General features: G+C 36.9%; 1 protein-coding gene across 1 annotated transcript in view; it reads left to right on the forward strand.

Moving 5' to 3' along the window:
• LOC126298423 (metalloendopeptidase OMA1, mitochondrial-like) overlaps nucleotides 1–19474 on the forward strand; it is a 123141-nt gene extending 103667 nt beyond the window's left edge. The window contains exons 7-8 of the mRNA XM_049989752.1: nucleotides 5030–5203; nucleotides 15945–19474. Of these exons, the coding sequence (XP_049845709.1) occupies nucleotides 5030–5203; nucleotides 15945–16013 (243 nt within the window). The 3' untranslated portion in view covers nucleotides 16014–19474. The remainder of the gene's footprint in view (nucleotides 1–5029; nucleotides 5204–15944) is intronic.
• The last annotated feature ends 8175 nt before the right edge of the window (nucleotides 19475–27649 follow it).

The raw sequence follows: 27649 nt of genomic DNA on the forward strand, positions 1-27649 counted from the left end.
TTGTATTTTCATTTATTTTGTTGTGTATGATTGTATTGATAGTTTTTATTGTTGTTTCAACTTGTGGGTTATTTGGTGGTCTATGCAAGAATGGTCTAATGTCTGTATTTGTATCTTTGTATTCTATATATGTCAGCTGAAATTTTTCTTCTATATCTAGCATGTGTGTCACTTTGTGTTCTATTTGTGCTTGTTCTGGTGGCTGTCTTAGGGTTTCGTTTTCCTCTGATTGTTTAATTGATGTGTGTTGTACTTTGTTTGTTTGCTCTGGGATGTTTGAGTCCATTACTGTATTTTCTTCTTCTTCTGATTGCACATTATTTTGTTCCAGTATTTGTTGTACTTGTTGTTTGATGTTTTCTACTTCTGACTGGGGTATCCTGTTATTTTTTATTATTACACGGATCTGATCAGCTAGTCATTGTTCTGTTAAAAATTTTAATTCTGGGTATCTGATAATAAATGTTGTGTATACTTGTGATCTGTATCCAGTTGTGTTGGTTCCTAGGTTTGTTGCTTGGTAATAACAGAACATGAGGTGTCGATTAACTTCATCTGACCATCTCATCCTCTGTCTTTGTTTTCCTTCTAGGGTGGTTGCAGGAAGCATATCCTGCAAAACACCTCTATTTGGATTTAAATCATTTTCCAGTTGGCTAGCAGTGTCGTTACCATTGTGGGTGGGCATAGGGTTCAAACGTCGTCCCTTATCATGATGGCACTTGTCCAAGGCTTCTTTAGTTCTGTCCTGAACCAACTAATCACACTAAAAGGGGGGTTAGCCCTATTAATGGTTAGTTCTTTTCGTCGCCTTTTATGACTGGCAGAATATACCGGAGGCCTATTCTTTTCCCGGGCCTCCACGGGGTTTATTATTATTATTATTATTATTATTATTATTATTATTATTAGTGTTATCACTATTAGTGATGGCAGCAGCAGCAGCAGCAGCAGTAGTAATAGTAGTAGTAGTGGTAGTAATGGTAGTGGTACAAGTACTACCAGTATTAACTTTATTAGTTGAGTGTCAGTATTACTTTCTCACATTGTCACTATATGTCATTTTAATACTATTTGTCACATTGAAATTGTAAGTTCTTATGTAACTACAATGTAAAAAATGTACTGTATATGTGAAACCCTGGCCCTAATCATATCAGGTTAAGTAAACAAAGAAATAAGTAAACAAATGAAAGCAGATGGTAGCCAAGCCTGCAAGTGGTGCTGTTACATTTTATCAGAAATGGCACCTGTTTAATGCCCCCAAATATGTTGCAAATGTCAGCCATGTTCAGGTCAATGTTCTGCATCATGAGTGCATTATGTTGGAGCTAAGTGAATTCGAATGTAGGCAAATTGTTGGTGCTCGTATGGTGGGTGCTTCCATAGTCAAGGTAGCCAAAGTGTTTGGTGTTTTAAAAGACACTGTTATGAACATTTATACAGCATTCAGGGAAAGCAGAAAAAACACCATGTGCTAAGGCACATAACAGATGAAAGTGTGTGCTGAGTAGTGTTGCCAGTTTTTGTATCCAGTAAGGGACAAATGTTCAGTTGGCAAAAAAATGGGATTTCCCTTGTTTGCCTGGGACAGTTTTTTGTGATTTATTGGTCTTTATTATATTTTAACAAATAATGTGTAAGTTTTAACATTCTGTTGTTTGATTTTACAATTTTTTTTAAAAAAGTCAATGCAGTTATAATCATAGTTGAAAATGGTCATTAATTCACTTTTTACCAAATTTGGGTACATTTATTTCATACGCCAATTCATTTTAATGCCATCTGTAAAAAAAATACTTTTTCTGAAGCAGTTGGAACTAGGGATGTGAAAAATGTTAGGGATTTCATTCTTGAAAAACCCTCCCATGATTTTCTTGCGTTTATCCATTGTGCTCTTATTTTTGTCATCAAAAGTCTGTGCCTTGTCCAGGCTTCTTTTAATTATTTAAAATTCTTTGTATAAGGAGTCTATACTCAGTTGATCAATCCTTAAAAGTTACACAGCTTTTTGAAAATGGTCGTATTTTTTGGTGATTTTGAGTTTAAAAACAGCATATTGGAAAGGATGTTGTTTTCTGAGAAATCATATCATGGTAACAAATATCCTACAAAATTGGTGTAGAACTGCAGAAAATCATTCCGAATAGATTCTTTTGCATTAGTGCCTTACTTCCAAAAAAAAAGTATTCTTTTATTATTTGTCAAGCTTTTTGCAAATCCCATGCATTTCAGCAACTGACAGAGAATGTTAATTAGTCTTTTTCATTATCAAAATGTTATATTATGCAGAAATGACAAATACACCAAAGTTTTTTTCCTCGTCTTCTTACATGTGATCATCTTTCATAATAAATGAGGACATGCTTTGCAGAATTCCAGAAAATGAGATTTTTAGTGCAGATCACATTTGTAACTCTCTTTCTACAGCAGGCCCAAGGGAGAAAAATCTTGTGGCAACATGTTTTGTTATTTCTTCCTATTGAACCTCATTCGCTTCAAATTGGAGTTGCAAGTCCGCTCTTCATTTCACAGATCTATTGATGTGACTGCATATTTTCAGTATCAAACTTTCTACATCCACTTTCAGTTTATCAGTTCTGTATTTTGTGGCATTGTGGAGAATATGGACATGGCAGCCAGCTTTGAGAATTCATCATTTTTAGCTAAAGGAAGTGTATAAATGGAATGCTTTCCTCTGAAGTTTACATTTGTGTTGTCAGCAGTGAATGCTGAAATTTTATTTAAAAACAATCCATTTGTCTCCAGTGTGTATATTAATAACCTCAAAACTTAATATAAACTTGCATTGTTATATTCTTCAAATTCCAGTGGATGGTTTACAACCCCAGTATCATAATCAAAGAATCATAAGCAAATGAGAAACATTTATTTTTTAATTACTTGCATCTGTCACTATAGAAAAGTGTAAATTTTTTCATTGGGTGGCCTGTAAAATATTTTTAACCGATTCTTTGGCCAGTACAATTCCCCCAGCAATAATCTTGCCTGTCTCCAAGGCAGATGGTTCACACTTCACAGAATATTTGCATAAGATACTTGATGCTCTGTTGCTACCAACAGTCATGTGAGATTTAGTAGATACATGTTGTTTTACAGCAGCAATGCCTCCATGAGCACATGAGAAATCTGTATTGCACAGGCAACAGTACACATTGTACAAGCTTTCTTTTACTTGTCTTAACTAGGAACAACTATTGTCCCAGTTCTGATTATACTTAGTCAGCCTTTTATCTTTCTTAGAAGGTATTCCACCATTTCTGGATGAATTGTCTGTCACTATCACTTAAATCACTCATTTTGTCCATAGTTTTTGAAATAATTCACTAGCTTAACATGTTCAACATGTAGCAGTTCTTGGAAAACAATAAACTAAAATGACAACCAAAATTGGAATTAAAAAATCCTTCCAGTATTGTTAACACGCATTGACATAGAATTTAAACTAATTAGGAAACAAATGAAATGTTAAACACAAAATTGTAGAATGAAAGTGAGATGGATAATAAACAAATAGAAGAATATAAAACAAGCAGACAGAGGCAAACAGAGAGACACGGCGCCACACGAGTGGCTGGGAATCAGTGAATATTAGCCCTGCTCGGCACTATTATAGACTGATAGCCAAGCTAGTTGTATCTTCATGTGGTACATGCATAGATAATATGTACTTGCCAGCTGTAGTGTGAAAGATTTCACAGTAATAATTGAACAAGGTTGAAATATGGTACAGAGCTTGTCCCAGTGGCACATTCAAAACTATGTCAGGAATACGGAATACCCCGGGAAATACAGGACATCTGGTAGCACTAGTGTTGAGTGATAGTGACATAGAGTATTAAAGGGAGAACTCTGTAAAATGGGAACTTAAGAGTGAGTTGGAATTCCAAAACCACTCATCGGTGATGCAAAAGCCTGTAATGTGAAAGCATGGTGTTGAAGCCATAAAACCTGGACTATGGAAGTAACTCATTTGGTCTGATGAGTGTTGTTTCACACTGTTTCCAACTTCCAACCGAGTGTACATCTGGCATACGTCATCCCAAGCCTGTGATGCAGACTGCTTGCTGCTAAGAGTGAAACATGACAGGAGTTTGGTAATGATTTGAGCAGCAATATCATGGTATTCCATGGGCCCAGTGGTTATTCTGCAAGGTCACATTGCTGCCAAGGATTATCTGACCTGTTTGGCTGATCACGTCCTTCCCATGCATAATATTTGTTCGCCAGTGATGGTGCTGTGTTCCAAGATGGCAGGGCCCTCTTCACTCAGCTCACATCATCTAGGATTAGTTTTGTGAGCATGAGGATGAACTGAGAATCTCCCCTGGCCGCCACATATGCCAGACCTCAATATTATTGAGTCTTTGTGGTCTATTTTGGAGAGAGAGAGATGGACAATCACTATCCAGCCACATCATCATTACCTGAACGTACATATATTGCAGGCAGAATGGTACGTAAGATTCTGTTGAAAACCATACAGGACTTATGTTTATCCATTCCAAGATGATTTGGAAGCTGTTATGAACGACAACAGTTTTCCTGTACAGTATAGGGCAAGATAATGTGTCATACTTTTGTTGTTGCCATATTTTCATAGGAATCTCTAGTTATCCTTAGTCAATTTGTAACTGTTGTGATAGATACAGAAACTAAGCAGATAGCAATAGTTTGTCCTTGTTGGCCGTAATGGGGTCTGGTATCACAGTATATCAGTACAGTACCAATATGATCGAACATACTGACAGCTCAGAACACTTCAACAGATATTATACTAAAAATTGAAAACATACAATAGTATAGTACTTTGCAGAGAAGTTGGAAGGTTTGGACATGATAATCATATTATTTTGTCTAACACCTGAATGAATCAATCCATTCTCTCTCCCTCTGCTGCTTCCTTATTACTACTACTGTGGCCACAATGATGTAATTCTTGCCATTGATTACTTCGTAAATTGTTTCCCCATTTGCATAATTTAGTTAAATAATACTCCTTTCATAGGCATGTCTGGATGTAAGAGAGGCCAGTGCATTTTGGGAGAAGATGAAATCACTCAGTGATAGTGAATCTGAGGAAGTAATTGAATTCTTGTCTACCCATCCTGCATATGACACGAGAAAGAAGTTTTTGGATTCGAAAGTTCCAGAAGCCATGAAACTCCGAGAAAAATGCAATGTGAGTCTGCTGTTTATTTGTTGTTGTTTTTGTATCCCTCACTGTAAAAGAGTGCTAAGGAAATGAATCGTAATAGGTGATGTATATAACTACAGTGAATCCTTATGGAACACAAAAAGGAAATATGCATGCTCTAAGTTTTTAAAAAAAATGTAATAATCTGCTTTGGAATTTGAAAATGCAGTAATGTATGTTAAAGGAGCCAGAAAGATAGACTATTTTATATCTTCGTTAGGGGGATGGAATTATGGAGGATAGTGAGGTGAACCAGAGCTCATTGTATAGTGTGAGAATGTCATTGAGGGAATTGTGGAGTTAAAGGTCATAGAATAATAAATGACATTTGTATAATTTGAGTGCTCTGGTTGTTTCAGTAATATGGAGAGAGCTAGTGTAGATAAAAAAAACAGAGATAGAACCTTGTGACTGCAGAGTGCAGAAAATTTTGGAAGAATATGTGAAAGGATAGCATGAATGTCATGTGTGAGAGGCTTCATACACAATAAGTTTTGTGACCATAGAAACATGAATCCAAACTTCCTGTTAAACCTTGGAAAGTTTAGCAAGACAGCTCACAGGTAACTAAAGATCTGAAGTGTTTCCATGAGGGTTGGAACCTCAATAGTGGCAACTATTTATTCACAACCGATACAAAAGAGTTACATGTTTGCACCTGTTACTGTCCTTCAAAGTAGTCACCAGTGTTGTGTAGAACCTGTTGCCAGCAATGTGGAAGGTGTGGTATACTGTTAGCAGAGCCTGTTCTGTTGATGGTGCAAATGGTGCAGTCTACTGCCTGTCGAATCTCTGGAACAGTTCTGGAGCAAATGCCACGAAGTGGTTCCTTCGTCTTCAGAATCAAATCAAAGTCACAAGGACTTACGTCCAGGTAGTATGGTGGATGGTACAGTACTTCCCAGTCCCATCAACTGAACAGAGCAGCCACAGCTTGCGCTGTATGCGCCCGCACATTGTCGTGCAAAATGATGGGTGGGTTGCGCAGAAAGTGTTGCTGCTCGTTTCGCAAAGCTAGTCACAAGTGACAAAAATGAACAGTAGTACTGTGCATTGATGGTCTGCTGTGGAGGAACATAATGCATTAGGATAACACCATCACAGTTGTACACGAGAATCACCGTAACGTTCACCATACTGGGGCTTTGATGCACTTTTGACCTTTGACCTTTGCAGCGACCCATAATGACACCATTCATTGGATTGGCATTTCAGTTTTGGCTTTTACGATGTGGCCATGTCTCATACAGTGATATGATATGGTGTAAGAAAACCTCCCCTTCGCACTCATAATGCTCCAAGTGTGTCTGAGCAGTGTCGTAACACATCCATTTCTGCATTTCTGTCAAGTCATGTGGAACCCATCGTGATGCAGCTTTTCACATGCCCAGGCGTTCCCTCAGGATGCGAAGCACAGTTGTATGCACTTATCCGGTTTCATGGGCGAGCTCAATAATCGTATGGCGTCAATCACTGTCCACTAACGTGGCAACAGCATGCACTTCTTCTTCAGAGATGCTAGGACTACCTGCTCAATGCATGTCTGCCACAGTTTGCTCACCTTGGTTGAAGGCTTTTACCCAATGTGCCACTGTTCCGCACGGCAATGCTGATTTCCTGCACACCTCTTGAAGATTTTGAAGACACTGTCGTGCTGTACGAGCTCTGAAACATTCAGTCTTTATCCAACTCCACTGTTCCTGTTTCGAAAACATAGTGACACCATTACGCTAGATCGCTCACTCACAAGTGACTGTGTTGGCCACTATTGTGCGCACCCTGGTGACGTGGGATGGGCGAGTCCATTTGCTCGGAGGTAAGGTAGGTATGTCAACGTGTGCTATCAGTGACAATAGTAGGTTCCATTGCATAGTGTCTCACAGCAGTGTTGCCACTATTTAAGTTCCAACCTATGTATGTACTGTATAAAGATGTCCAAATGGTTTAATGTTTAAAGTACATTACTTGTATATTGTAAAATAATTCTGTTGCTGTTCTGGATTTTGTTATGGGGTCATTCCATGTCAAGTGTCCCAGTTTAGAAGATGATCGCAGCTCGACCATCTTCAATTTTGATGAAATTTGTACAGGATGTACCTGAGGCCCTTACATGAACTTATGCAAAGTTTCAGGCTCACCTGTAACTTGGTTGAGATGCTAGAACCATTTTTGTGAAGACCACTTTTACAGAGACCGTAAAGTCATGAAGAAATCATCAAGTTTGGCATTCCACTGTTCCTAATGTAAAAGAGCTAGACTCTTGCTTCTGGGTATAATGGTACAATTTTGTGTGCTCTACACACAAATGTTGCAAGTAGAGTTCAGCAAGCAATGCATTTGGCATAATCTCAGTTCAAAGTGGGCAACAAATCATGTCACAAGAAATTTGCCCCATAGTTTAACGAGGCATAAGTAGTGGAGAAAGTGCGCTATGGACCTGGTCTTTTGCCAAACTAATGTCAGTCTGGGTGTTATTATATCACAAATTTTGGCCTGTCTTGTGTGTTTAATTACTGTGCTACCATCCTGTAAATTTGCTAAAAAACGTGAATGTATCAAAATATATCTGTGTTCAAAGTCATGTATCTCAAAATGGACACATAGCACATGAAATTCATTTATACCATTCAATAGAGCACATTTCATACAATTAGAAAAACTTATTTCTATTTTGGTGCCACTTTGGGTAAGGTGCAAAAAATTAGCCTAAACTATTGACTTTTTGGTAATTCGGAAAATCCTTCCATTATGGTGGCTATGCCACTACCAATCTCAAGACTGGTAACCTAATCGCCAAGGGGCCACGCCCGATAGCCTTGCAAGGTCAGCCATGGGTGGGTTTCTTTACTGCAGGTTCCCAAGCCTGAAAGAGGGTGTCTAGCAGGTTCCCAAGCCTCAATGTGAATATCTAGCAGGTTCCCAAGTCTGAATGTGGGTATCTTTCAGGTTTCCAAGCCTTTTTTGGGTCTATCTGTGATTCCCAAGCTGTAATACAGAATTATTCAGTTGTTAAATGTTTTAAATTTTTTGCTGATGTCCAAAACTATTGCTTTTGGCAAACTGTATTGCTGCCCCATCATTGAAGCAGCTGGGACTTGTATGACTGCAATTATCTGTTGTTGCGGGATCCAGCATATGTCTTTTCTAGTAGGCCAATGAAATGATTGAGCAGCTCCATGAGGATGCATGAAATTAATCAAGGCATCTTTTTCTTCACATGAAACTTCACAGATATTTCCTATCCGCCATTTCCCATCATAAACGCAAGAAACATACTGGCCAGGCTGTAGTTCATCAATGGCAACATGCTCAGTAGCAACTTCAGCATGTCGGTTAACATTTGCTATAAAGGACAATGTATCATTTGATACTCTGTGAATCTTAAGTCACTTTTCATCAACTGGCACAAAATGGTGATGGTCTCTTGTACCAGACACTGTACATCCATCCTCCAAACGTTTCTCTTGATCAATTTTTGCATCTTCAATAATTTATTTTTTAATATAAATAAATTTCCCCCCCATGAACCATGGACCTTGCCGTTGGTGGGGAGGCTTGCGTGCCTCAGCGATACAGATGGCCGTACCGTAGGTGCAACCACAACGGAGGGGTATCTGTTGAGAGGCCAGACAAACGTGTGGTTCCTGAAAAGGGGCAGCAGCCTTTTCAGTAGTTGCAGGGGCAACAGTCTGGATGATTGACTGATCTGGCCTTGCAACATTAACCAAAACGGCCTTGCTGTGCTGGTACTGCGAACGGCTGAAAGCAAGGGGAAACTACAGCCGTAATTCTTCCCGAGGACATGCAGCTTTACTGTATGATTAAATGATGATGGCATCCTCTTGGGTAAAATACTCCGGAGGTAAAATAGTCCCCCATTCGGATCTCCGGGCGGGGACTACTCAGGAGGATGTCGTTATCAGGAGAAAGAAAACTGGCGTTCTACGGATCGGAGCGTGGAATGTCAGATCCCTTAATCGGGCAGGTAGGTTAGAAAATTTAAAAAGGGAAATGGATAGGTTAAAGTTAGATATAGTGGGAATTAGTGAAGTTCGGTGGCAGGAGGAACAAGACTTCTGGTCAGGTGACTACAGGGTTATAAACACACAATCAAATAGGGGTAATGCAGGAGTAGGTTTAATAATGAATAGGAAAATAGGAATGCGGGTAAGCTACTACAAACAGCATAGTGAACGCATTATTGTGGCCAAGATACATACGAAGCCCACACCTACTACAGTAGTACAAGTTTATATGCCAACTGGCTCTGCAGATGATGAAGAAATTGAAGAAATGTATGATGAAATAAAAGAAATTATTCAGATAGTGAAGGGAGACGAAAATTTAATAGTAATGGGTGACTGGAATTCGAGTGTAGGAAAAGGGAGAGAAGGAAACATAGTAGGTGAATATGGATTGGGGCTAAGAAATGAAAGAGGAAGCCGCCTAGTAGAATTTTGCACAGAGCACAGCTTAATCATAGCTAACACTTGGTTTAAAAATCATGAAAGAAGGTTGTATACGTGGAAGAACCCTGGAGATACTAAAAGGTATCAGATAGATTATATAATGGTAAGACAGAGATTTAGGAACCAGGTTTTAAGTTGTAAGACATTTCCAGGGGCAGATGTGGACTCTGACCACAATCTATTGGTTATGACCTGTAGATTAAAACTGAAGAAACTGCAAAAATGTGGGAAATTAAGGAGATGGGACCTGGATAAACTGAAAGAACCAGAGGTTGTACAGAGCTTCAGGGAGAGCATAGGGGAACAATTGACAGGAATAGGGGAAAGAAATACAGTAGAAGAAGAATGGGTAGCTCTGAGGGATGTAGTAGTGAAGGCAGCAGAGGATAAAGTAGGTACAAAGACGAGGGCTGCTAGAAATCCTTGGGTAACAGAAGAAATATTGAATTTAATTGATGAAAGGAGAAAATATAAAAATGCAGTAAATGAAGCAGGCAAAAAGGAATACAAACGTCTCAAAAATGAGATCGACAGGAAGTGCAAAATGGCTAAGCAGGGATGGCTAGAGGACAAATGTAAGGATGTAGAAGCTTATCTCACTAGGGGTAAGATAGATACTGCCTACAGGAAAATCAAAGAGACCTTTGGAGAGAAGAGAACCAAGTGTATGAATATCAAGAGCTCAGATGGCAGCCCAGTTCTAAGCAAAGAAGGGAAGGCAGAAAGGTGGAAGGAGTATATAGAAGGTTTATACAAGGGTGATGTACTTGAGGACAATATTATGGAAATGGAAGAGGATGTAGATGAAGACGAAATGGGAGATACGATACTGCGTGAAGAGTTTGACAGAGCACTGAAAGACCTGAGTCGAAACAAGGCCCCCGGAGTAGACAACATTCCATTAGAACTACTGACGGCCTTGGGAGAGCCAGTCCTGACTACACTCTTCCATCTGGTGAGCAAGATGTATGAGACAGGCGAAATACCCTCAGACTTCAAGAAGAATATAATAATTCCAATCCCAAAGAAAGCAGGTGCTGACAGATGTGAAAATTACCGAACTATCAGTTTAATAAGCCACGGCTGCAAAATACTAACGCGAATTCTTTACAGACGAATGGAAAAACTGGTAGATGCAGACCTCGGGGAGGATCAGTTTGGATTCCGTCGAAATGTTGGAACACGTGAGGCAATACTGACCTTACGACTTATCTTAGAAGAAAGATTAAGAAAAGGCAAACCTACGTTTCTAGCATTTGTAGACTTAGAGAAAGCTTTTGACAATGTTGACTGGAATACTCTTTTTCAAATTCTAAAGGTGGCAGGGGTAAAATACAGGGAGCGAAAGGCTATTTATAATTTGTACAGAAACCAGATGGCAGTCATAAGAGTCGAGGGGCATGAAAGGGAAGCAGTGGTTGGGAAAGGAGTGAGACAGGGTTGTAGCCTCTCCCCGATGTTATTCAATCTGTATATTGAGCAAGCAGTAAAGGAAACAAAAGAAAAATTTGGAGTAGGTATTAAAATTCATGGAGACGAAGTAAAAACTTTGAGGTTCGCCGATGACATTGTAATTCTGTCAGAGATGGCAAAGGACTTGGAAGAGCAGTTGAACGGAATGGACAGTGTCTTGAAAGGAGGATATAACATGAACATTAACAAAAGCAAAACGAGGATAATGGAATGTAGTCAAATTAAATCGGGTGATGCTGAGGGAATTAGATTAGGAAATGAGACACTTAAAGTAGTAAAGGAGTTTTGCTATTTAGGAAGTAAAATAACTGATGATGGTCGAAGTAGAGAGGATATAAAATGTAGACTGGCAATGGCAAGGAAAGCGTTTCTGAAGAAGAGAAATTTGTTAACATCGAATATAGATTTATGTATCAGGAAGTCGTTTCTGAAAGTATTTGTTTGGAGTGTAGCCATGTATGGAAGTGAAACATGGACGATAACTAGTTTGGACAAGAAGAGAATAGAAGCTTTCGAAATGTGGTGCTACAGAAGAATACTGAAGATAGGGTGGATAGATCACGTAACTAATGAGGAGGTATTGAATAGGATTGGGGAGAAGAGAAGTTTGTGGCACAACTTGACTAGAAGAAGGGATCGGTTGGTAGGACATGTTTTGAGGCATCAAGGGATCACAAATTTAGCATTGGAGGGCAGCGTGGAGGGTAAAAATCGTAGAGGGAGACCGAGAGATGAGTACACTAAGCAGATTCAGAAGGATGTAGGTTGCAGTAGGTACTGGGAGATGAAGCACCTTGCACAGGATAGAGTAGCATGGAGAGCTGCATCAAACCAGTCTCAGGACTGAAGACAACAACAACAACATAAATAAATTCAATGCCATGAACTTTTTTTTTACAGTATTCAAACAGATCAGTTGGTGTTAAGATTTGGTTGTCTATTGGGCATTGAAGGGTAGCTCTTGATGGTAAATGCTTAACTGTGTCCCCAATTCCATCACATGGTGGTTTCCCATGGCTTGTTCTGAAAAAATTCCATTCTGCAGTAATGCCAAAACCTTTTTGATGATGGCAAAGATTTAGGAAGCTCTTAAAAGTTTTGTCCTGAGCTGCAGAACCATCGCTAAAATAATGGCTATGCCTAATTTCTTTAAAAATGCACTTAACGGATTTGATCAAGTACGTTAAAAACACGTGCACTGCAATTGTGTCATGTCGGAGGCAATCACTGTTAATGCAGTAGATGACACTCTTTTGGTCTTCATTACTTCTGTAGTAAATGACAAATTGATGTATTGTAGCTTGACTATTTTCCCAATGGCATCCCTGCACTGCATCTTGAACAATAAAGGAGTAATTTTCTGTGAAATCCATTAATATAATCAATTCTCCTGGTTTGAGACCACCTTTAGTGAACTGCAAATGCTTGCTCTGATGTTTTGCAATGTAGTGGTCAGTAGAAAGGACCAGTAGTTTTGTAACTAATAGTTCAATGAATTCTTCAATTGTCATTTCTATGGTTTCAAGTGTATCTCTATCACTGTTAGTCCATTGTTTGAACTGAATTGTATCCTCAGGATCAATATCTGCAAAAGTGCTTTCTAAATATTCATTTAGAGCTTCTGTTCCTGGACATACTTCACAGTGATGAAGTATGCAATCCGTTGTTTCTAAATTACAGATGATTTTACTCAGTAAAATTTTGTAATCTTCTTTTATTGGACTATGTGCCAACATTAATTGCACATTTTGATGTATTGTGCAGACACAAACTGAATGTGAACTAGCTGTGCCTCCAGTCACACACCGTTTTGGACTTAATTCACAAAATATGGAAAATCCAATTACCGGTCCATTTTTACTGCGGTACGCAACAAACCTTTCTTTTAAGTTGCTCAGTAATAAGTATTTCAGTTTTTTAAAATTTTCTCCATCCATCCGAACAGTAATACAGTCCTTTTTTACTGGACAAATCTGACTAAACTCTTCTTCATAAAAATGTTCTATGACTCTCAGAATGGTTTTCCCACATTTACCTTTGGGCTGTGCCAATATTCCCTGTTCAGCTTTCCCTAGCCTTCCTTACCACTATTTCTGAAACACAAAATTATTCCATAGTCTTTTCGATAGACCAACTTTGGGGAACTAAGGTCAAAATTTGAATTTTCTCATTATTATTTGATAAATGTAATTTTTCTTTCAATTCTTGCATCAGCTCAATGTAATCTGAACAGGTCAAGCATTGCTTGCTTGTGGATGGTTGCTCCAATTCACTGGGATCAAGTCCTCCCACTTCTGCAATTTTCTTAATAATTGCATCTTCAACTTGATGTATTTTGTGCTTTGCATATCCTTTTGTATCCCTTGCACCAATTCATTGAAATTTTAATGGCGATATTCCAACAGATGTAAAGCTTGTATTCAAATTGTGACCAACACTAGTCTCATCATCTTCATCTGACTGATATGTAACATCCATTTGTGAATATTTCAGTGTATCAGATTCTTTGTAGAAGGGCACATTTTTTGGCCTGGTTTAATATCAGACATGGTTATCCTTTTTAGTAGGTCAGCTGTTTCTATGTTAATCGAGTGCAAGCTTTACCGTGCAGTGTGGTTTTTCTTGCCAAATGGCCTGCAGCATGACTTTTGCAAAAAGTCAAATCTTTTTAGGAGTAAAGCTTCACGATGGAAGCATACTTGAGTATTTTCAGTAGAGTGTAGACCACTCCATCAAGTAAGCAATTCTTGTTCTTCTAAGGAAAGTTGCTTTACAGCTTTGAGTCCTTTTAAGGCATCTGTATGTTGTTAAATGACATAAATTATCTTGATCTTATTCTTCCATTTTAGCAACAACTTGATATGCTTCAGACACTAAAATTAAATAAAGAAAATAAAATTAAATAAAGAAAAGAAATAAAATTAATAAGCATTCAAATTCCCCAAAATTTTGTAGCAGTCTCTAGTACAGTTAAATGGTTAAATTTAGCAGTGAACCTGTCACAAACAGGTTTAAAAATCACCGAATAAACAGCAAAATGAATATTTAAACAATGTTGACATAATCAATAAAATTCCAAATTTTTGGCGACATTTTTGTGCCTTACCCAAAGAGATATCAAAATGAAAATAAGTTTTTCTAACAGTATGAAATGTGCTCTGTTGAACGGTGTTAATGTGCTAGGTGTGCATTTTGAGATACATGACTTTGAACACAGGTATATTTTGATACATTCATGTTTTTTAGCAAATTTACAGGATGGTAGAACAGTAATTAAACACACAAGACAGGCCAAATTTTGTGATATACTTAGCATCCAGACAGACAGTAGTTTGGCAAAAGATCAGGTCCATAGCGCACTTTCTCCACTACTTATGCCTCGTTAAACTATAGGGCAAATTTCTCACGACATGATTTGTTGCCCACTTTGAACTGAAGTTATGCCAAATGCATTGCTTTCTGAACTCTGCTTGCAACATTTGTGTGTAGAGCACACAAAGTTCTACTACTATACCCAGAAGCACGAGTCTAGCTCTTTTACATTAGGAACAATGGAATGCTAAACTTGATGATTTCTTCACGAAAGTGGCTATAGCGCCTCAACCAAGTTACAGGTGAGCCTGACATTTTGCATAAGTTCATGTAAGGCCATCAGGTACATCCTGTACAAATCTCATCAAAACTGAAGATGGTCGAGCTGGGAGCCCTAGGACACTTCACATGGAATGACCCTACGCAGAATGTTGTTCCCACTCAGTATTAGATATAACAACATAATAGCTATTTGTATTTCAGATAATGTGATATACTTCTTTATCTACTTGTTTTATCTAATGTTTAGCGACCGTCACTTACCTTGTTTACTTGCAACACCCTTATTGATCTTTCTTAATGTATACACCTCACATTATCACACTGACTATTGTGTGTCGGAATTATTGAATATTGTGCCAGTGTAATTATGAACTTGGAATGTATATTCTATTTATACCAAAAATCGTAAAATCCTTTCTCTTAGGAGTGCTAATCCAGTAAGATATACAGGAAAACTGATGTGGAATCTTCTGGGGAATGTGGCTCAGTGCTTAGCACACTGGACTTGTGTTGGGGAACATGAAGGTGTAAACCCATGTCTGGTCATCCAGATTTAGGTGTTTCATGATTTCCCTAATCCTTGCTTGTGCTCTGTCTCTAATGACCTTGTTTTTGGCAGGACATCAAACACTAATCTCCTCCTCATGTGGAATTTGTACCATAGGAAAAAGATATCAGCAAATGTAAGCTGTTAAGCATGTTGACAATCTGCCTGCTTAGCTTTAGCCAGTAAGAACTTTGCTGAAAAGGGGCAAAGGTATTCTGATGCAACACACAGTTTTAATGTCAAGAAGTTCCAGAATAGTGTGCACTGTACTGCAGAGATGAATACTCATACTGGAACACGCGTGTGCTGTTTCCAACTGTGGCTGACCTTTATAGTCTTGCACCAGCAACAAACTCTTCTTGAGATGACATTGCAGAAACAGTGAATATTACACTTACTGCTTTCTCAGCTATCTCCTTTTGGGAATTTAATGATCATGTAGAAGTGTCATAAATAACTATATTTATTCCAGTGGTTCAGACATGTGACAGCAAGTTATTTCTGTCAGTGTTACTGTGCCTATTTTTATTTTGGCCTCCCTGTATATTTTAATGTTTTTCACTATTTATTATTATTGTTATTGTTGGTATTGTTATTATTTTGCGTAATTATTTTTAAATGTTGTATTTTTAATTCTTTTCAGTGTCCAGCTCTTTCACCTCTTGACCCAAGAACTATTATTAAGACTGAAATTTCACGGAAAATACTATAATAACGTTGCAAGATTCAACAGCGCAGACTCCTTGGTGACAGGAGTTTCATCATATATGGACATGTAACACTTGAGATCAGGACCATATGAGGTATCACAGTGGTAAGACACTGGAACTGTGTGGGAGGACAGTGGTTCAAATCCCCATTCAGTCATGTAGACTTAAATATTCCATGGTTTCCCCAAATAGGATAAGCCAAGGTAGTTCCTTTGTAAAGGTTACACGCCTGATTTCCTTCACTCCATCTTTCTACAATTGGAGCTTGTGCTCCACCTCTAAAGATGACCTTGTCGACTGAATGTTAAAGCCTATCTTATTCTTTTGTACTTGATATCAGGATGTGTGTGTTTTCTCAGAAAATAAATGAAATTGATCTTGTTTTTTGTCAGTTGTTAGTGCATCTTGCTAAGGAGTGTTCAACATATGCTTTGTAATAGTAGTCTATAACACATTGATGTCTATACTAAACAGAATTTCCTGTATCCCAACAGTTTAAATTTATATTGCATTTTTGTGTGCATTTGTAATTTGAAATTATAAAACAACAAAATAATGATGCTTCCATTATTTTATAGTGATAGCCACCAGTTTTTAGTGACTTGTTGGCTGTCAGTTTTCCCATAGTGTACTTGCATGAATATGTAACATATGTGGTCCAACTCCTGCTATGGATTTTCTTGTGTGGAAATTTAATAGCATAATGTTGTCAAAGCATTCTGTATTTTTCCTGATTGCATGTCTGCAAGCAGCCTGTTTCTATTTTTCAGTCTATTCTTGACTGAAAGACAGAATTTACATTTTTAAATTTAACACTTTGGGTACAGGGTGTTTAAAATGTGTACCATGTTCATACTGGAGATAATATTTGTCAAAATCTAACAAAAGTCCTGCAAGCATATGTGTGAAAACAAAGACTTGTTAATGTATGGGCCATTCTGTCAGAACAGCCATTGGTTTCTCATCACTCCAGTAGGTGTGTGTTATCATCCTTTAGCACTTATTAAACAACCATGCAAACACACCTGAAAGCACTCAGATTTGGTAGGCATCAATGGCCTCAATGTCATGCGCCCAGGCAATCTTAAAATCATCACCATAATCCGATTTAATTATATGTACAAGAAACAGCCGCCTGTAAGTTGTGCATGTTGTTGAAATGTGTGTCATACACAATGCTTTTAAATGTCCCATTTGCCATAACATTCAAGTGAACAGGGACACCACACTGCTAGACCATTTTGATGAATCCATCACTCATTAAATGTTTTGGTTAAAGATAGAAGATGAAATGGTGCCCCATTGTGCATGAACCACATCTGTTGTTTTTCTGCAAGAGTAACATTGTCCAGTAACATGGATCATTTGTCATGCAGAAGTTGTTGTGGAACAGTGTTTGTTAGTGTGACAGTAAAGGGTACAGCCTCGTGACTATGTTACTATCATTTCTGCCCATTCATAGATACGAAAGTGGACCTGTTGTCTTATTTCAATGATCACACTCTGTTTTGAAAGTGCTCACATTGTGAGTGTTGTGAGAATCTGTTTCATGGGAACTTCAGCAGCTTCATACAGGCACGTTACTGCAGCCCTGAAACTGTATTGTATTTGGGAATTTAATGATAATGTAGGAATGCATAAATAACTATACTCCTTCCAGTCATTCATGAACTGAACACTGAGTATTGGTTCTTAAAATTTTTTTTAGATTTCGCATTTGCTGGTCTGAAAAAAAAAATGCTTCTCAAAAATACATTACTGCTTTAATTTGGTCATCATGCCTTCTCTTGGATGTATCTGTCAAGCTCATATCGCATTTCCCAATTCACTGCAATGTGTGTTTTATGAAATATGTAACTCATTCTGGTGGCTTAGCTGTATCTGTAATGATATTACCTACTGGATTATTTTTATGTACAGTAGTAGTTCCACTAGGAGTGTGGAAATTGAAATGAAATTTGTAATGTTACTATTTCCACTGTTGCTTATATGTTTCTTCTACACTTGCATTTATTATATCTTTTCCCTTTTGGTCTGTGTTGACATTTCTTTAACTGCCTCCATTTTGTTACAAATGGATACTGACACAATGTAGTTAGCTGTCAGCTGTAAGCAGTGCACCCAAATTGTAATTTCTCATCGTGAAAAACTTCAGTTGGATTCTGAGTGTAATACAGAGTCCAACAGAAAAATAGAGCATGGCATTGGGGCCAGTACATCTGTCAGAACTTAAAATTAATATCTGGAAGCTCTCTTTTCATTTGGAATGTAAATGGGGCTATTTAAAGTAAACTTGCTTGTGATTTCTGAGATGTTCTCAGGTTGAGTGATTAATAGTGAGCTTTCTTCTGTTCATATGAACTGTTATTTCCATTTTTGTGCAATATTTAAGTGACCATCCCAGCCTTCATGCTGGGTCTGTCATCAAAATATTGTGCATAAAATGGAAACGGTGTGGCTGAATGCCCAGAAGCCCAATATTAAATTCACTTGCATCAGATCAAATCAGAGAAAAACATTTTTCTCTCCAGTGATCCTGCAACTATCCCATAACCTATCCACTCTTATAAAACTAAAACATCAGCACATTTGAAAAAGCGCATGTTTGTTACTCGTGAAAGGACTGTTGCATAATTTGTGTTTATGGGTCCATTCTGTGATACCTGCTTATATTTTTGTGCATGGGTTGGAGAAGTAAAGTAATATTTGATACTTGTTCCGTTTTGTTAACTATGCTTGAGGTGTAACCTGAAATGAGATGTACAGAGTTACAGAAGACTGGTTAAAAACCAAACCCTTAATGACTAATATGTCAAATTTCAACCTCATGTTGGTACTAATTTTGAGTTTGGCTTTCCATGCCTTTGTAGTATCAAAATGTGTCTATATTATGAAAATAAATGTGAAAATATTAGCTTTTACCATCAAACTGGTAGTACTTACAGTAAAACTGTGTGAAAAATATTCAGTTCCTTTCTTTCACACTCTTTGATGTTTCATTCTTCTCTTATTAGAAGGTCTTTCTGCTGTATAAATGCCACTTTTATATTCACAAATGTCCCCAAACATTGAAATTCATTTTTGCATTCTGTCAGAAATAATCAGTGTGAAGTAATTAGTTAATTGTCATGTTTGGTATGTTACCTTATGAGGTTGGCCTTTTTTTTGGAAATTTTTATAGTTCTACATAAGTGTGTTTTTGTGAACTATTTATTGAATAGTTTTGTATATTCAGTGCTTAAAATTATGTATCAGAAATGGCTTAATTTGTGATAAAGTTTTTGTGATTATCATTAACAAACATGTGCAGTCCTAAACTAAATGTTTTTAAAATGTGTATTAAAAGTATTGAGAATGTGAAAGTCATGATACAATTATATACTTATGACTATACCATTGGCCACAATGTAGAAAAATGAGGTTGCAATAAAATACATTGCTCTAAAAATGTAGTCCTCTAATTTTTTTGTGTACAGTTCCTTCATTGAGTGTTGATATATTCCCCCAGAAATTGTTGTGTATTTAATAATTTTACAACCAAATGTAATACATAAACTGTCTGTGGGAATCTCAACAGAACTACAAGAGGGCTTAGCAGGGGGGAGCCCAAACTCTCCCACCAAAGTTTCATAGTTGTTCAGGGATATTTGAGTCTCTAGTGGTTTGGTACTAAGTAATAATGTAATTATAATTTATTTTGTTTTTTACCCTAATTATCTTTGTTTCTGTGAAAATATCTTCACAGCAGTGAAGGATCTGGTTTCTTGTAGGTGCCTCAGTATAGATACAAAACTACTGTAATATGATTCCTGTCACCGTGGGAACAGCACAGCATATTATCATTTTTGAGGTGCATGTTGGCCAACTCTTCATCAGTAAACCTATCTGTTGCTGTGTGGCACTGTTAACATACAACTAACACTGCCAGAAAGCAAACTTGACCCAGAACTGAGCAAACGATTGAGGGTGGATAATAAAGTGGATGTTACTCTTATTAGCATCAGTTACTGTGGGTGTATAGAGCAAGTTTGTTTCCAGTCAAGCTGCAGAGTGCATACTGTCAGCAAGTGCACTGTTTTGCAGATATTTTCAATGCAATACAGATACGACAACAAGCAAGAGCAAGAAGTTAAATGGGACACAATTATTTATTCTGTAACAAGCCACTGGAGAGCATGGGCCCCTTATACCAAAAGACTGTTTATCATCATTGGTGTATGGTTCTTTTAAAACCCATACATTGACAGAATGGTCTTCAAAAATATTCAGTAAATAATGGCTCTTAGCAGACATTTGATTGAGAGCCAAGTGTACCTATATGAAATTGATAGCCCTGTCAAGGACTATTTGAAGAACAGTGATTGTCAAAACCATGAAGTCCAGGAAAGCAATATAGCTGCATCTGATCACTATCTTAAGTTTACTCCAAAAACATGTACAGCAAATTCCACAAACAGAAAAATGAGGTGCCTCATGGCTGTTCTCTCCTCTGCAGTTGTTCTCTCCCCTACAGTGTTCAGTCCCTATACCACAACCTACCAGGAACTGTCTCTTACATATTTGTATGTGCTGATGACATCTGTCTAGTGATCCTACTAACCCATCTCCCAGAGGCAGAAGACGTAGTGACAAAGGACACATGTTGTTATATGAGTATTTCAGAAGGTGGAAGATAAAACCTAACTGATTGAAGACAGAAGTTGCAGGTTTTCATGTTAGCAACAGGTATGCAAACTGTCTGCAGCTAATATTCAGTGACAGTGTATTACAATACAAAAACACTCCCAAGTACCTGGGTGTCACATTGAATAAATGGAAAACAATAATATCAGAAATTGATTCCACCTTGATGCAAAACACCTTATTATTCGTTTACTTGTTTATTTCACAAACTAGTTTCGATAACAAATAACACTATCACCAGTTTTTTTTTTTTATTTTTTTAATCTGAAACATGTCGAAAATAGCATAGTTATACAAACACAGTAACACATTGTCACATTTTATTACTGTTTGTTTTTTGAGATATAGTTTTCTATGGCTACTTGCATACTACCTTATTTATTGTATATTATGGCATGTGTTTGAGAATTATTGTTGCTGTTTCTGACATTTTTTCTGTGCTTTTTTCTGTTGCCATTTTTTCTTAGTGAACATCATTTCATCTGCAAGTGTGTGAGTGAATGTTAGTAAACAGAATACAAAATGTGAATTTAGTATGTCAGCAAAATACACTTGGGGTTGCGGTAGTGTTGTGGAATCCAATTTTTTGGTGTGTACTGTGCTGTAACTTAGTTATTTGTGTACTCATGTTCATTGGACAGCATGTAGCTGATTCTTTACACAGAAAAACAAAACTTTCGCACTTTGTTTATGATCAGGAACATTATGCCATCTTGCTGTTCGCGAGTGTCACCAGAGGTGTATTGCATGTTGCGAGAAGTCTGTGAAAACTGTAGTGGGAATTGTGTTCCTTGCTTATGTCTTTGTGTGTGATGGGGAAGTGGTTCTTTTGTGTGTGTGTGCTTTCTGATCTGTGTCCTTTGTCATTTCTCTCAGAGCGGTAAAGTGTGTGTTGTTGCAAAGTGTTGTGTTTTTGTTTATTACATTTTTCCCTTCCACTATAGCCTTATGTGTGTAGTAATTTTCTTTGATTCTTAGTTGTCTGTATAGACTGTTGCTGTTTTACAGAATGTGTAGATCATTTTTTATATTTGTGGGATCTTCATGTTGTCATATGATTTATTCAGTCTCAACATTCCAGGCCTAACAAGATAACAGGTGATGAAGGAATTGGAACAAATCATCAGAAAGAACAAACCTTCCATAAACACAAATTTAAAAAAAAAATCTGATGAGAAAACCATAAACAATATACACACAAAACTAAAACAACACAATGCTCTCAACCCAAGGTGGAACAAGAGAATGCTTTGATCTTAATAACAGATGCAGAATAAATTGAGAAAACAGAAGAATTTCTGGCAGAGAATGAAATAAGCAAGCTAACTAGTGACCTAACACAAAGATACCAAACAAACGTAAAGGCACTCTTAAAAAGCTTCAAACACACCTTGACACAAAACCAGACAAAAAGAATGACACAAAAGAACCCTAAAGCTCCACTCTTAACAAGCCTGCACAAGGTCCACAAACCTCTCATCCTGGGCAGGCCAGTGATGGACTTTAGAAAAGCCCCATCTTACTAGGGAGACACATGCACACATTCCTGTGGAAAACATACACATACACAAACAACAGAAACCACAAAAACATAGGAGACATAATAGAGAAAATTAAGAATGTCAACATCCCCCCCCCCCCCCCCCCCCCCCCAACAGCAAAACTGGTATCTGTTGACATTACATATATGTACACAAACATACCCACAGAAGAAACTATAAATGTTAATAGAACAACATCTAAAATTCAAGAATTCCAGACATACAAATAAATAAAATCTCATGTATTCTTAGGCTAATCATAGAACGAAACTACTTCACTTTCAATAACAACATCTATTTGCAACAAGAGGGGCTACCTATGGGGTCCCCCATCAGTGGAACCTTAGCCAACATTTTCTTGGACCATATAGAGAACACAATATTCAATAACATTTTAAAACAATGAGGGTACAAAATAATCTACTGGTACTGATATGTGGATGACATAATCTGTCTTGTAGATGAAACACATAACAGGATAGAAGAGCTACACAGCAACATCAAAACAGTACACCCACAAATCCACTTCACAATGGAAATAGAAAAAAAATAAACAAGGAACTAAATTTCTTGGACAAGAAACAACCACCAACATGAATTCTCCATCCACAGAAAACAAACATCCACAAGCACTGTTATCCACAGCTCATCCAACCACCCAACAATGCATAAATACGCCAGTTTCAGACATGTGCTTCACAGGATAAACAGAACACCTCTTAAACCAGAAAACTATACACAGGAACTAAATATAATCAAACAAATTGCTGTTGAAAATGACTACAAAACAGACATAATAAACAAACTCAACAACAAGGTAAAAATGAAACACAAAAATAGCGGCCAGCTACTCAAGAGCTCAACCAAAGGATCTGAAAAGCCTGAGGCAGTAGACACAGACAACACAGCAGACCACATCACATCAGGAAAAAGAGACAGATAGTACACACTAACAAACAATAACAATATCTCACATACAATTGGAAACATCTTGAAAAATCAAGAGATCCCAATAACATTCAGAACAAACAATGTAGTTAAGAAAAGGCTAAGACAAGTCAGAAAAACCTCAGACAAATATATCAACTCACATGCAACTCGTGTTAGGCCCAATACATAGGACAAACAAGCAGAAACTTCCGAACGAGGTACACAGAGTACATGAGAGCTCTAAAGAGTGACAGCACACATTCAGCTTTTGTGGACATCTAATGAACAAAAACCATAACCTAATATCAAAAATGATATACACATTCTGTAAAACAGCAACAGTCTATACTGACAACTGACAATAGACAAAAATTACTATGCACAGAAGGCCATAGTGGAAGGGAAAACTGTAACAAACAAAAACACAACACTTTGCAACAACACACTCTTTACCGCTCTGAGAGAACTGACCAAGGATACAGATCAGAAAGCAATCATGGACCAAATGGAAGAGTTCTAAGGTAAATTTATTAGATGGGAAACAGCTGCAAAACTGAAGAGCTGCAATAATTTATTGCAAAAGCTAACTTTATATTCATGGGGTACTGATGCAAACACTTGGAGACCAATGATACTGCCATTAGTTTATTCACCGGCCAACTACTGTTCAGCTGTATGGCTCAACTGTTCCGATAGCCATCTAGTCAATGTTAAGCTATGACAGGTCATGCGTGTTGTATCTGGTATGCCTATGCTTACGACTGTTCAGTGATAAGCAGCATCACCCTGCCTCATGTAAAAATACAGCTTGCTTTTTCTTGGTTATGGACAAGAATACATATGATGATATCTTTTCCCAAATACTGTACATATCATTCAACAAGGTTCTAAAAACTGAGCAAGGTGGTGCAGTGGTTACGACATTAGACTCTTATTCAGGACGGTGGTGGTCCAAATCCGCATCCGGCTTTCCAGATTTATGTTTTCTGTGGTTCACCTAAATCACTTCAAGTAAATGGCAGGATGATTCCTTTGAAAGGGCACAGCCAATTTCCTTCTCCATTGTTTACACAATCAGAGCTTGTGTTCCATCTCTAACGACCTAGAGTTTGACAGGAAGTTAAGCCCAATCTTCCTTTTTTTATGTTCTAAAATCTTATTGAAATGCCACCAACCAGCCAGGATTACTGTTGTGGTTAGCCAGTGGTTTCAATCCTGTGACTGCTTGGAAACTGGAGTAATCTTCACCCCTGGTTGACGTCTTGTGTGCTGAAAATGCAACTCTAAAACTCCAGGGTTTCAATCTTCCTCATGCTACCTGGTGCAAACTGCTACACTCTAAAGCTGGGAATAGCAAGACTCCTGTGAAAACAATGAGATAGTGTGGATAGTTGCACATATTGTTTTGGACTGCCCAATATGTGTTTTTGCCAGATCTCTCTGCAAACTACACCAAGCTTTTTCAAAAGCAGTTGAGCGGTTGAGAATCCTGGCCATTGATCTCTCATTTTTTCCTTTTGTTTATTTAACAGAGTGTGTGTAATTTCTTTGCTTACAACTATCAATGTAATTGTGATTATGTAAGAGCACAAAATGGTAAATAAATAAATACCAAAATACTCAGAAAATACTTCAAAAACATTCCTAAAAAAACTCCAAAATTTTATCCAATGAGTTCAGGTTCCCCATTTATGTGAAGTGATTCCATATCCTGTATTTTATGTAATTTACATAAATATTTTTATCCTGTCCTCCGTGTGGATGGATGGACTGAAAAATATGTCTGTGTCTTTAGGTGTATAAAATTATTTAACTGCATCAGTTACTATTCTATGTTTCTTTTTGTGATTGGTACTATACATTTGATGAATGTGGCCTTATTGTTAGGTGGCTGTAATTGTAATAAATCTTACCTGATAACAGTTAAGTGTGTTTCCTTTCATGTTTTTCAGCTATGTACACCTTTGATTGTGTAGTGCTATTTGATGGCTTAATAGTTCAGAAAGACAGACTTAAGTGAGACCCACTACACTGATTACTGTTAAAAATAAGGTGACAGGCTTATATGAATTAATTTTCATGCATGGAAATGACACTCTGTGGCCCATATATACATGAAACATTGATGTACATCACACAAAATCACTTAGACATATACAAACAAAAGTAGAGGTATTTATATGGAAAGCACTTAAGTCAAAAAACTTAAAAGCTATAGAATTAGGTATGCATCATTATGTATTTAGTACAGATAATACGACTTATATTAATGTACACTTTGTTGTAGGTAGACACACTGTTCATGGAAATATGTAAAATTTTAAGAAGTTGGTAATTCAACTTCAATATTTTCTTTGAGAAATCTTGCAACAGGCCCATTATGGGTTACCAGATTTATAAATTTTTGTTTATGTTATGTTGTGTTAGTAATTATTTTAAGCTGTGCTCAAATGTAGCTAACTTTTGCCTCTTGTATGGAATGAAAATCTGGTTCTCTAGTCCCTCAACAAATTTGCAATTTTTTGTGAGGTGTGTGATATATGCAGTTGCATTTTTATTGGTACTACTTTTTATTATTAGTGTCATATTTTTATTTATTTTCTCGGAGAAGGTAACTGTGAGATTTACTGTGGTGTCCATTTTTGTTTTGTTTCAACATCTTTATATTTGTTTCTTGCATATTTTACTTGGAAGCAGTTAGTTTCTTTGAATTCAGACTCTATGCAGACTGTTAAATTTTGTTATAAAAAGATTAATAATATTTATGATGCCACTGGTTTTATATTACACAGTGAATGTATTGTCTTTGTGTAGATTATTAAATTAAATTCACTTTCATTGTTTATTTGTCCTTAGATCTTATAATGCTTATATGTCTGGGAGTAAAGAATCTGACCATACTTGGTATAATTAACAATTTCAACAAACTCCGTCCCTCCTGTAGGTCAGTAATTAGCAATGATAGTGCTTTTACATTTTTTGTAGAGACATATGACAATGACATGCTATGTTTAATGGAGCAGGATATATTCTGTTATCAAATTAGACGTTGATAATATCAGACAGAAGCTCACTAATAAAATGAACATTTGAGGGAAAAGAATAGGGAAAAAATCTGAACACAGTAACTGGCAGGTTTCATTTTCTTAGTTCTTGTACATATCAATTTTTATACTAATAACTATATCATCAAGGCATACTGTAGGTATACTCTCATTTTTTGCTTGAGATTATATGCATTAAGTGACCTTTTTTTTAAAAAAAATTAATAGCAGCGTCATAGCCATTGTTAGTATTTTAGTTTTCAGAATCTAGAGAGAATTATTCTCTGAAGCTTTCACGGGGAATTTCATGACCTTTTTTTTTATAAATTAGCTGTTCTACCACTATTTGCAATCTGGACAGTTTTAGTTTTGTATTTGGCTCTTTCCTGTGAAATACAGTGTAGGCATATAGATCTTGGGAGGTCTATATGAAAATGTCAAATATTTTATCTACAGACTAATGTTTAAACCAATTATTCAATTTTTCTCTTTTTACAAAAATACAAATGAAATCAAAAATATTGTTGTAATTATACTGCCTGCATTCTGGAAATAAGTTTGCTGATGACAGTCCAGACTGAGGCAATATTGTAGGTATAATAAGGAACGTATTTTCCAACATACCTACATATATTATATTCAGAGAGCAGTTAAATTTTCTCTTTTGTTGAGACTGCTGGTGGTATGAGAATATACTTGAGACCAACATTAGTAAATATCAAGATTACATTTGATATTATTTTGGTGAAAAACATTATGCTTAAGTTCAGATTAAATGAGTGCATTAGGTTTACAGACTATTTTTTCAAGTATCATAGATGTGTTGTCATGAAGGTTGCAATTGAAGTCATAGGATATATGTTATAGATCTAACAAATGTTACTGCTGAAGGAATTGCAACAACCAGTCACTATTTATGTTAACAAATGTATTTTATTGTCCTTTATCAGTTTTGGGTGTTTGCACACACACAAATGGAAGGTGCACAGTAATAGGTATAATCTTTGTTCTTTTTGTACTGTAAACTCATATTTAAAAAACATGAAGTCTGTGTTAACAGTCCATTGTGCCCAAATTTCAGTTTTCACACTTAGAAAAGTAAGAAGAAAATGTGTGTGGTAATAACAAATATGAGACCTAGTATTTGATTTATGTTATAACCTAATATCCCACTCTTGGTAGGTGGGTCTGAGAACACCCAAAACTGGTAAAGGACAATAAAATAAATTTGTTATGGAAATAGTGATTGATTGCTGCAATTCCTTCCACAGTAATACATGACGGTCCAGGTGTTCATTCATCCATTACAGAAAAATAAATATATAACAAAGATGATGAAATAGAGTAGTTCAGCCCATAACAATTGTATGTCTTCCTCTGTACAAAACTTTTATACAAAATATGAGGAATTCCTTCAATATCTTTCATGTGTATATAAGT

Source organism: Schistocerca gregaria, chromosome X (genome assembly GCF_023897955.1).
Source record: "Schistocerca gregaria isolate iqSchGreg1 chromosome X, iqSchGreg1.2, whole genome shotgun sequence".
Taxonomy (NCBI): Eukaryota; Metazoa; Arthropoda; class Insecta; order Orthoptera; family Acrididae; genus Schistocerca; species Schistocerca gregaria.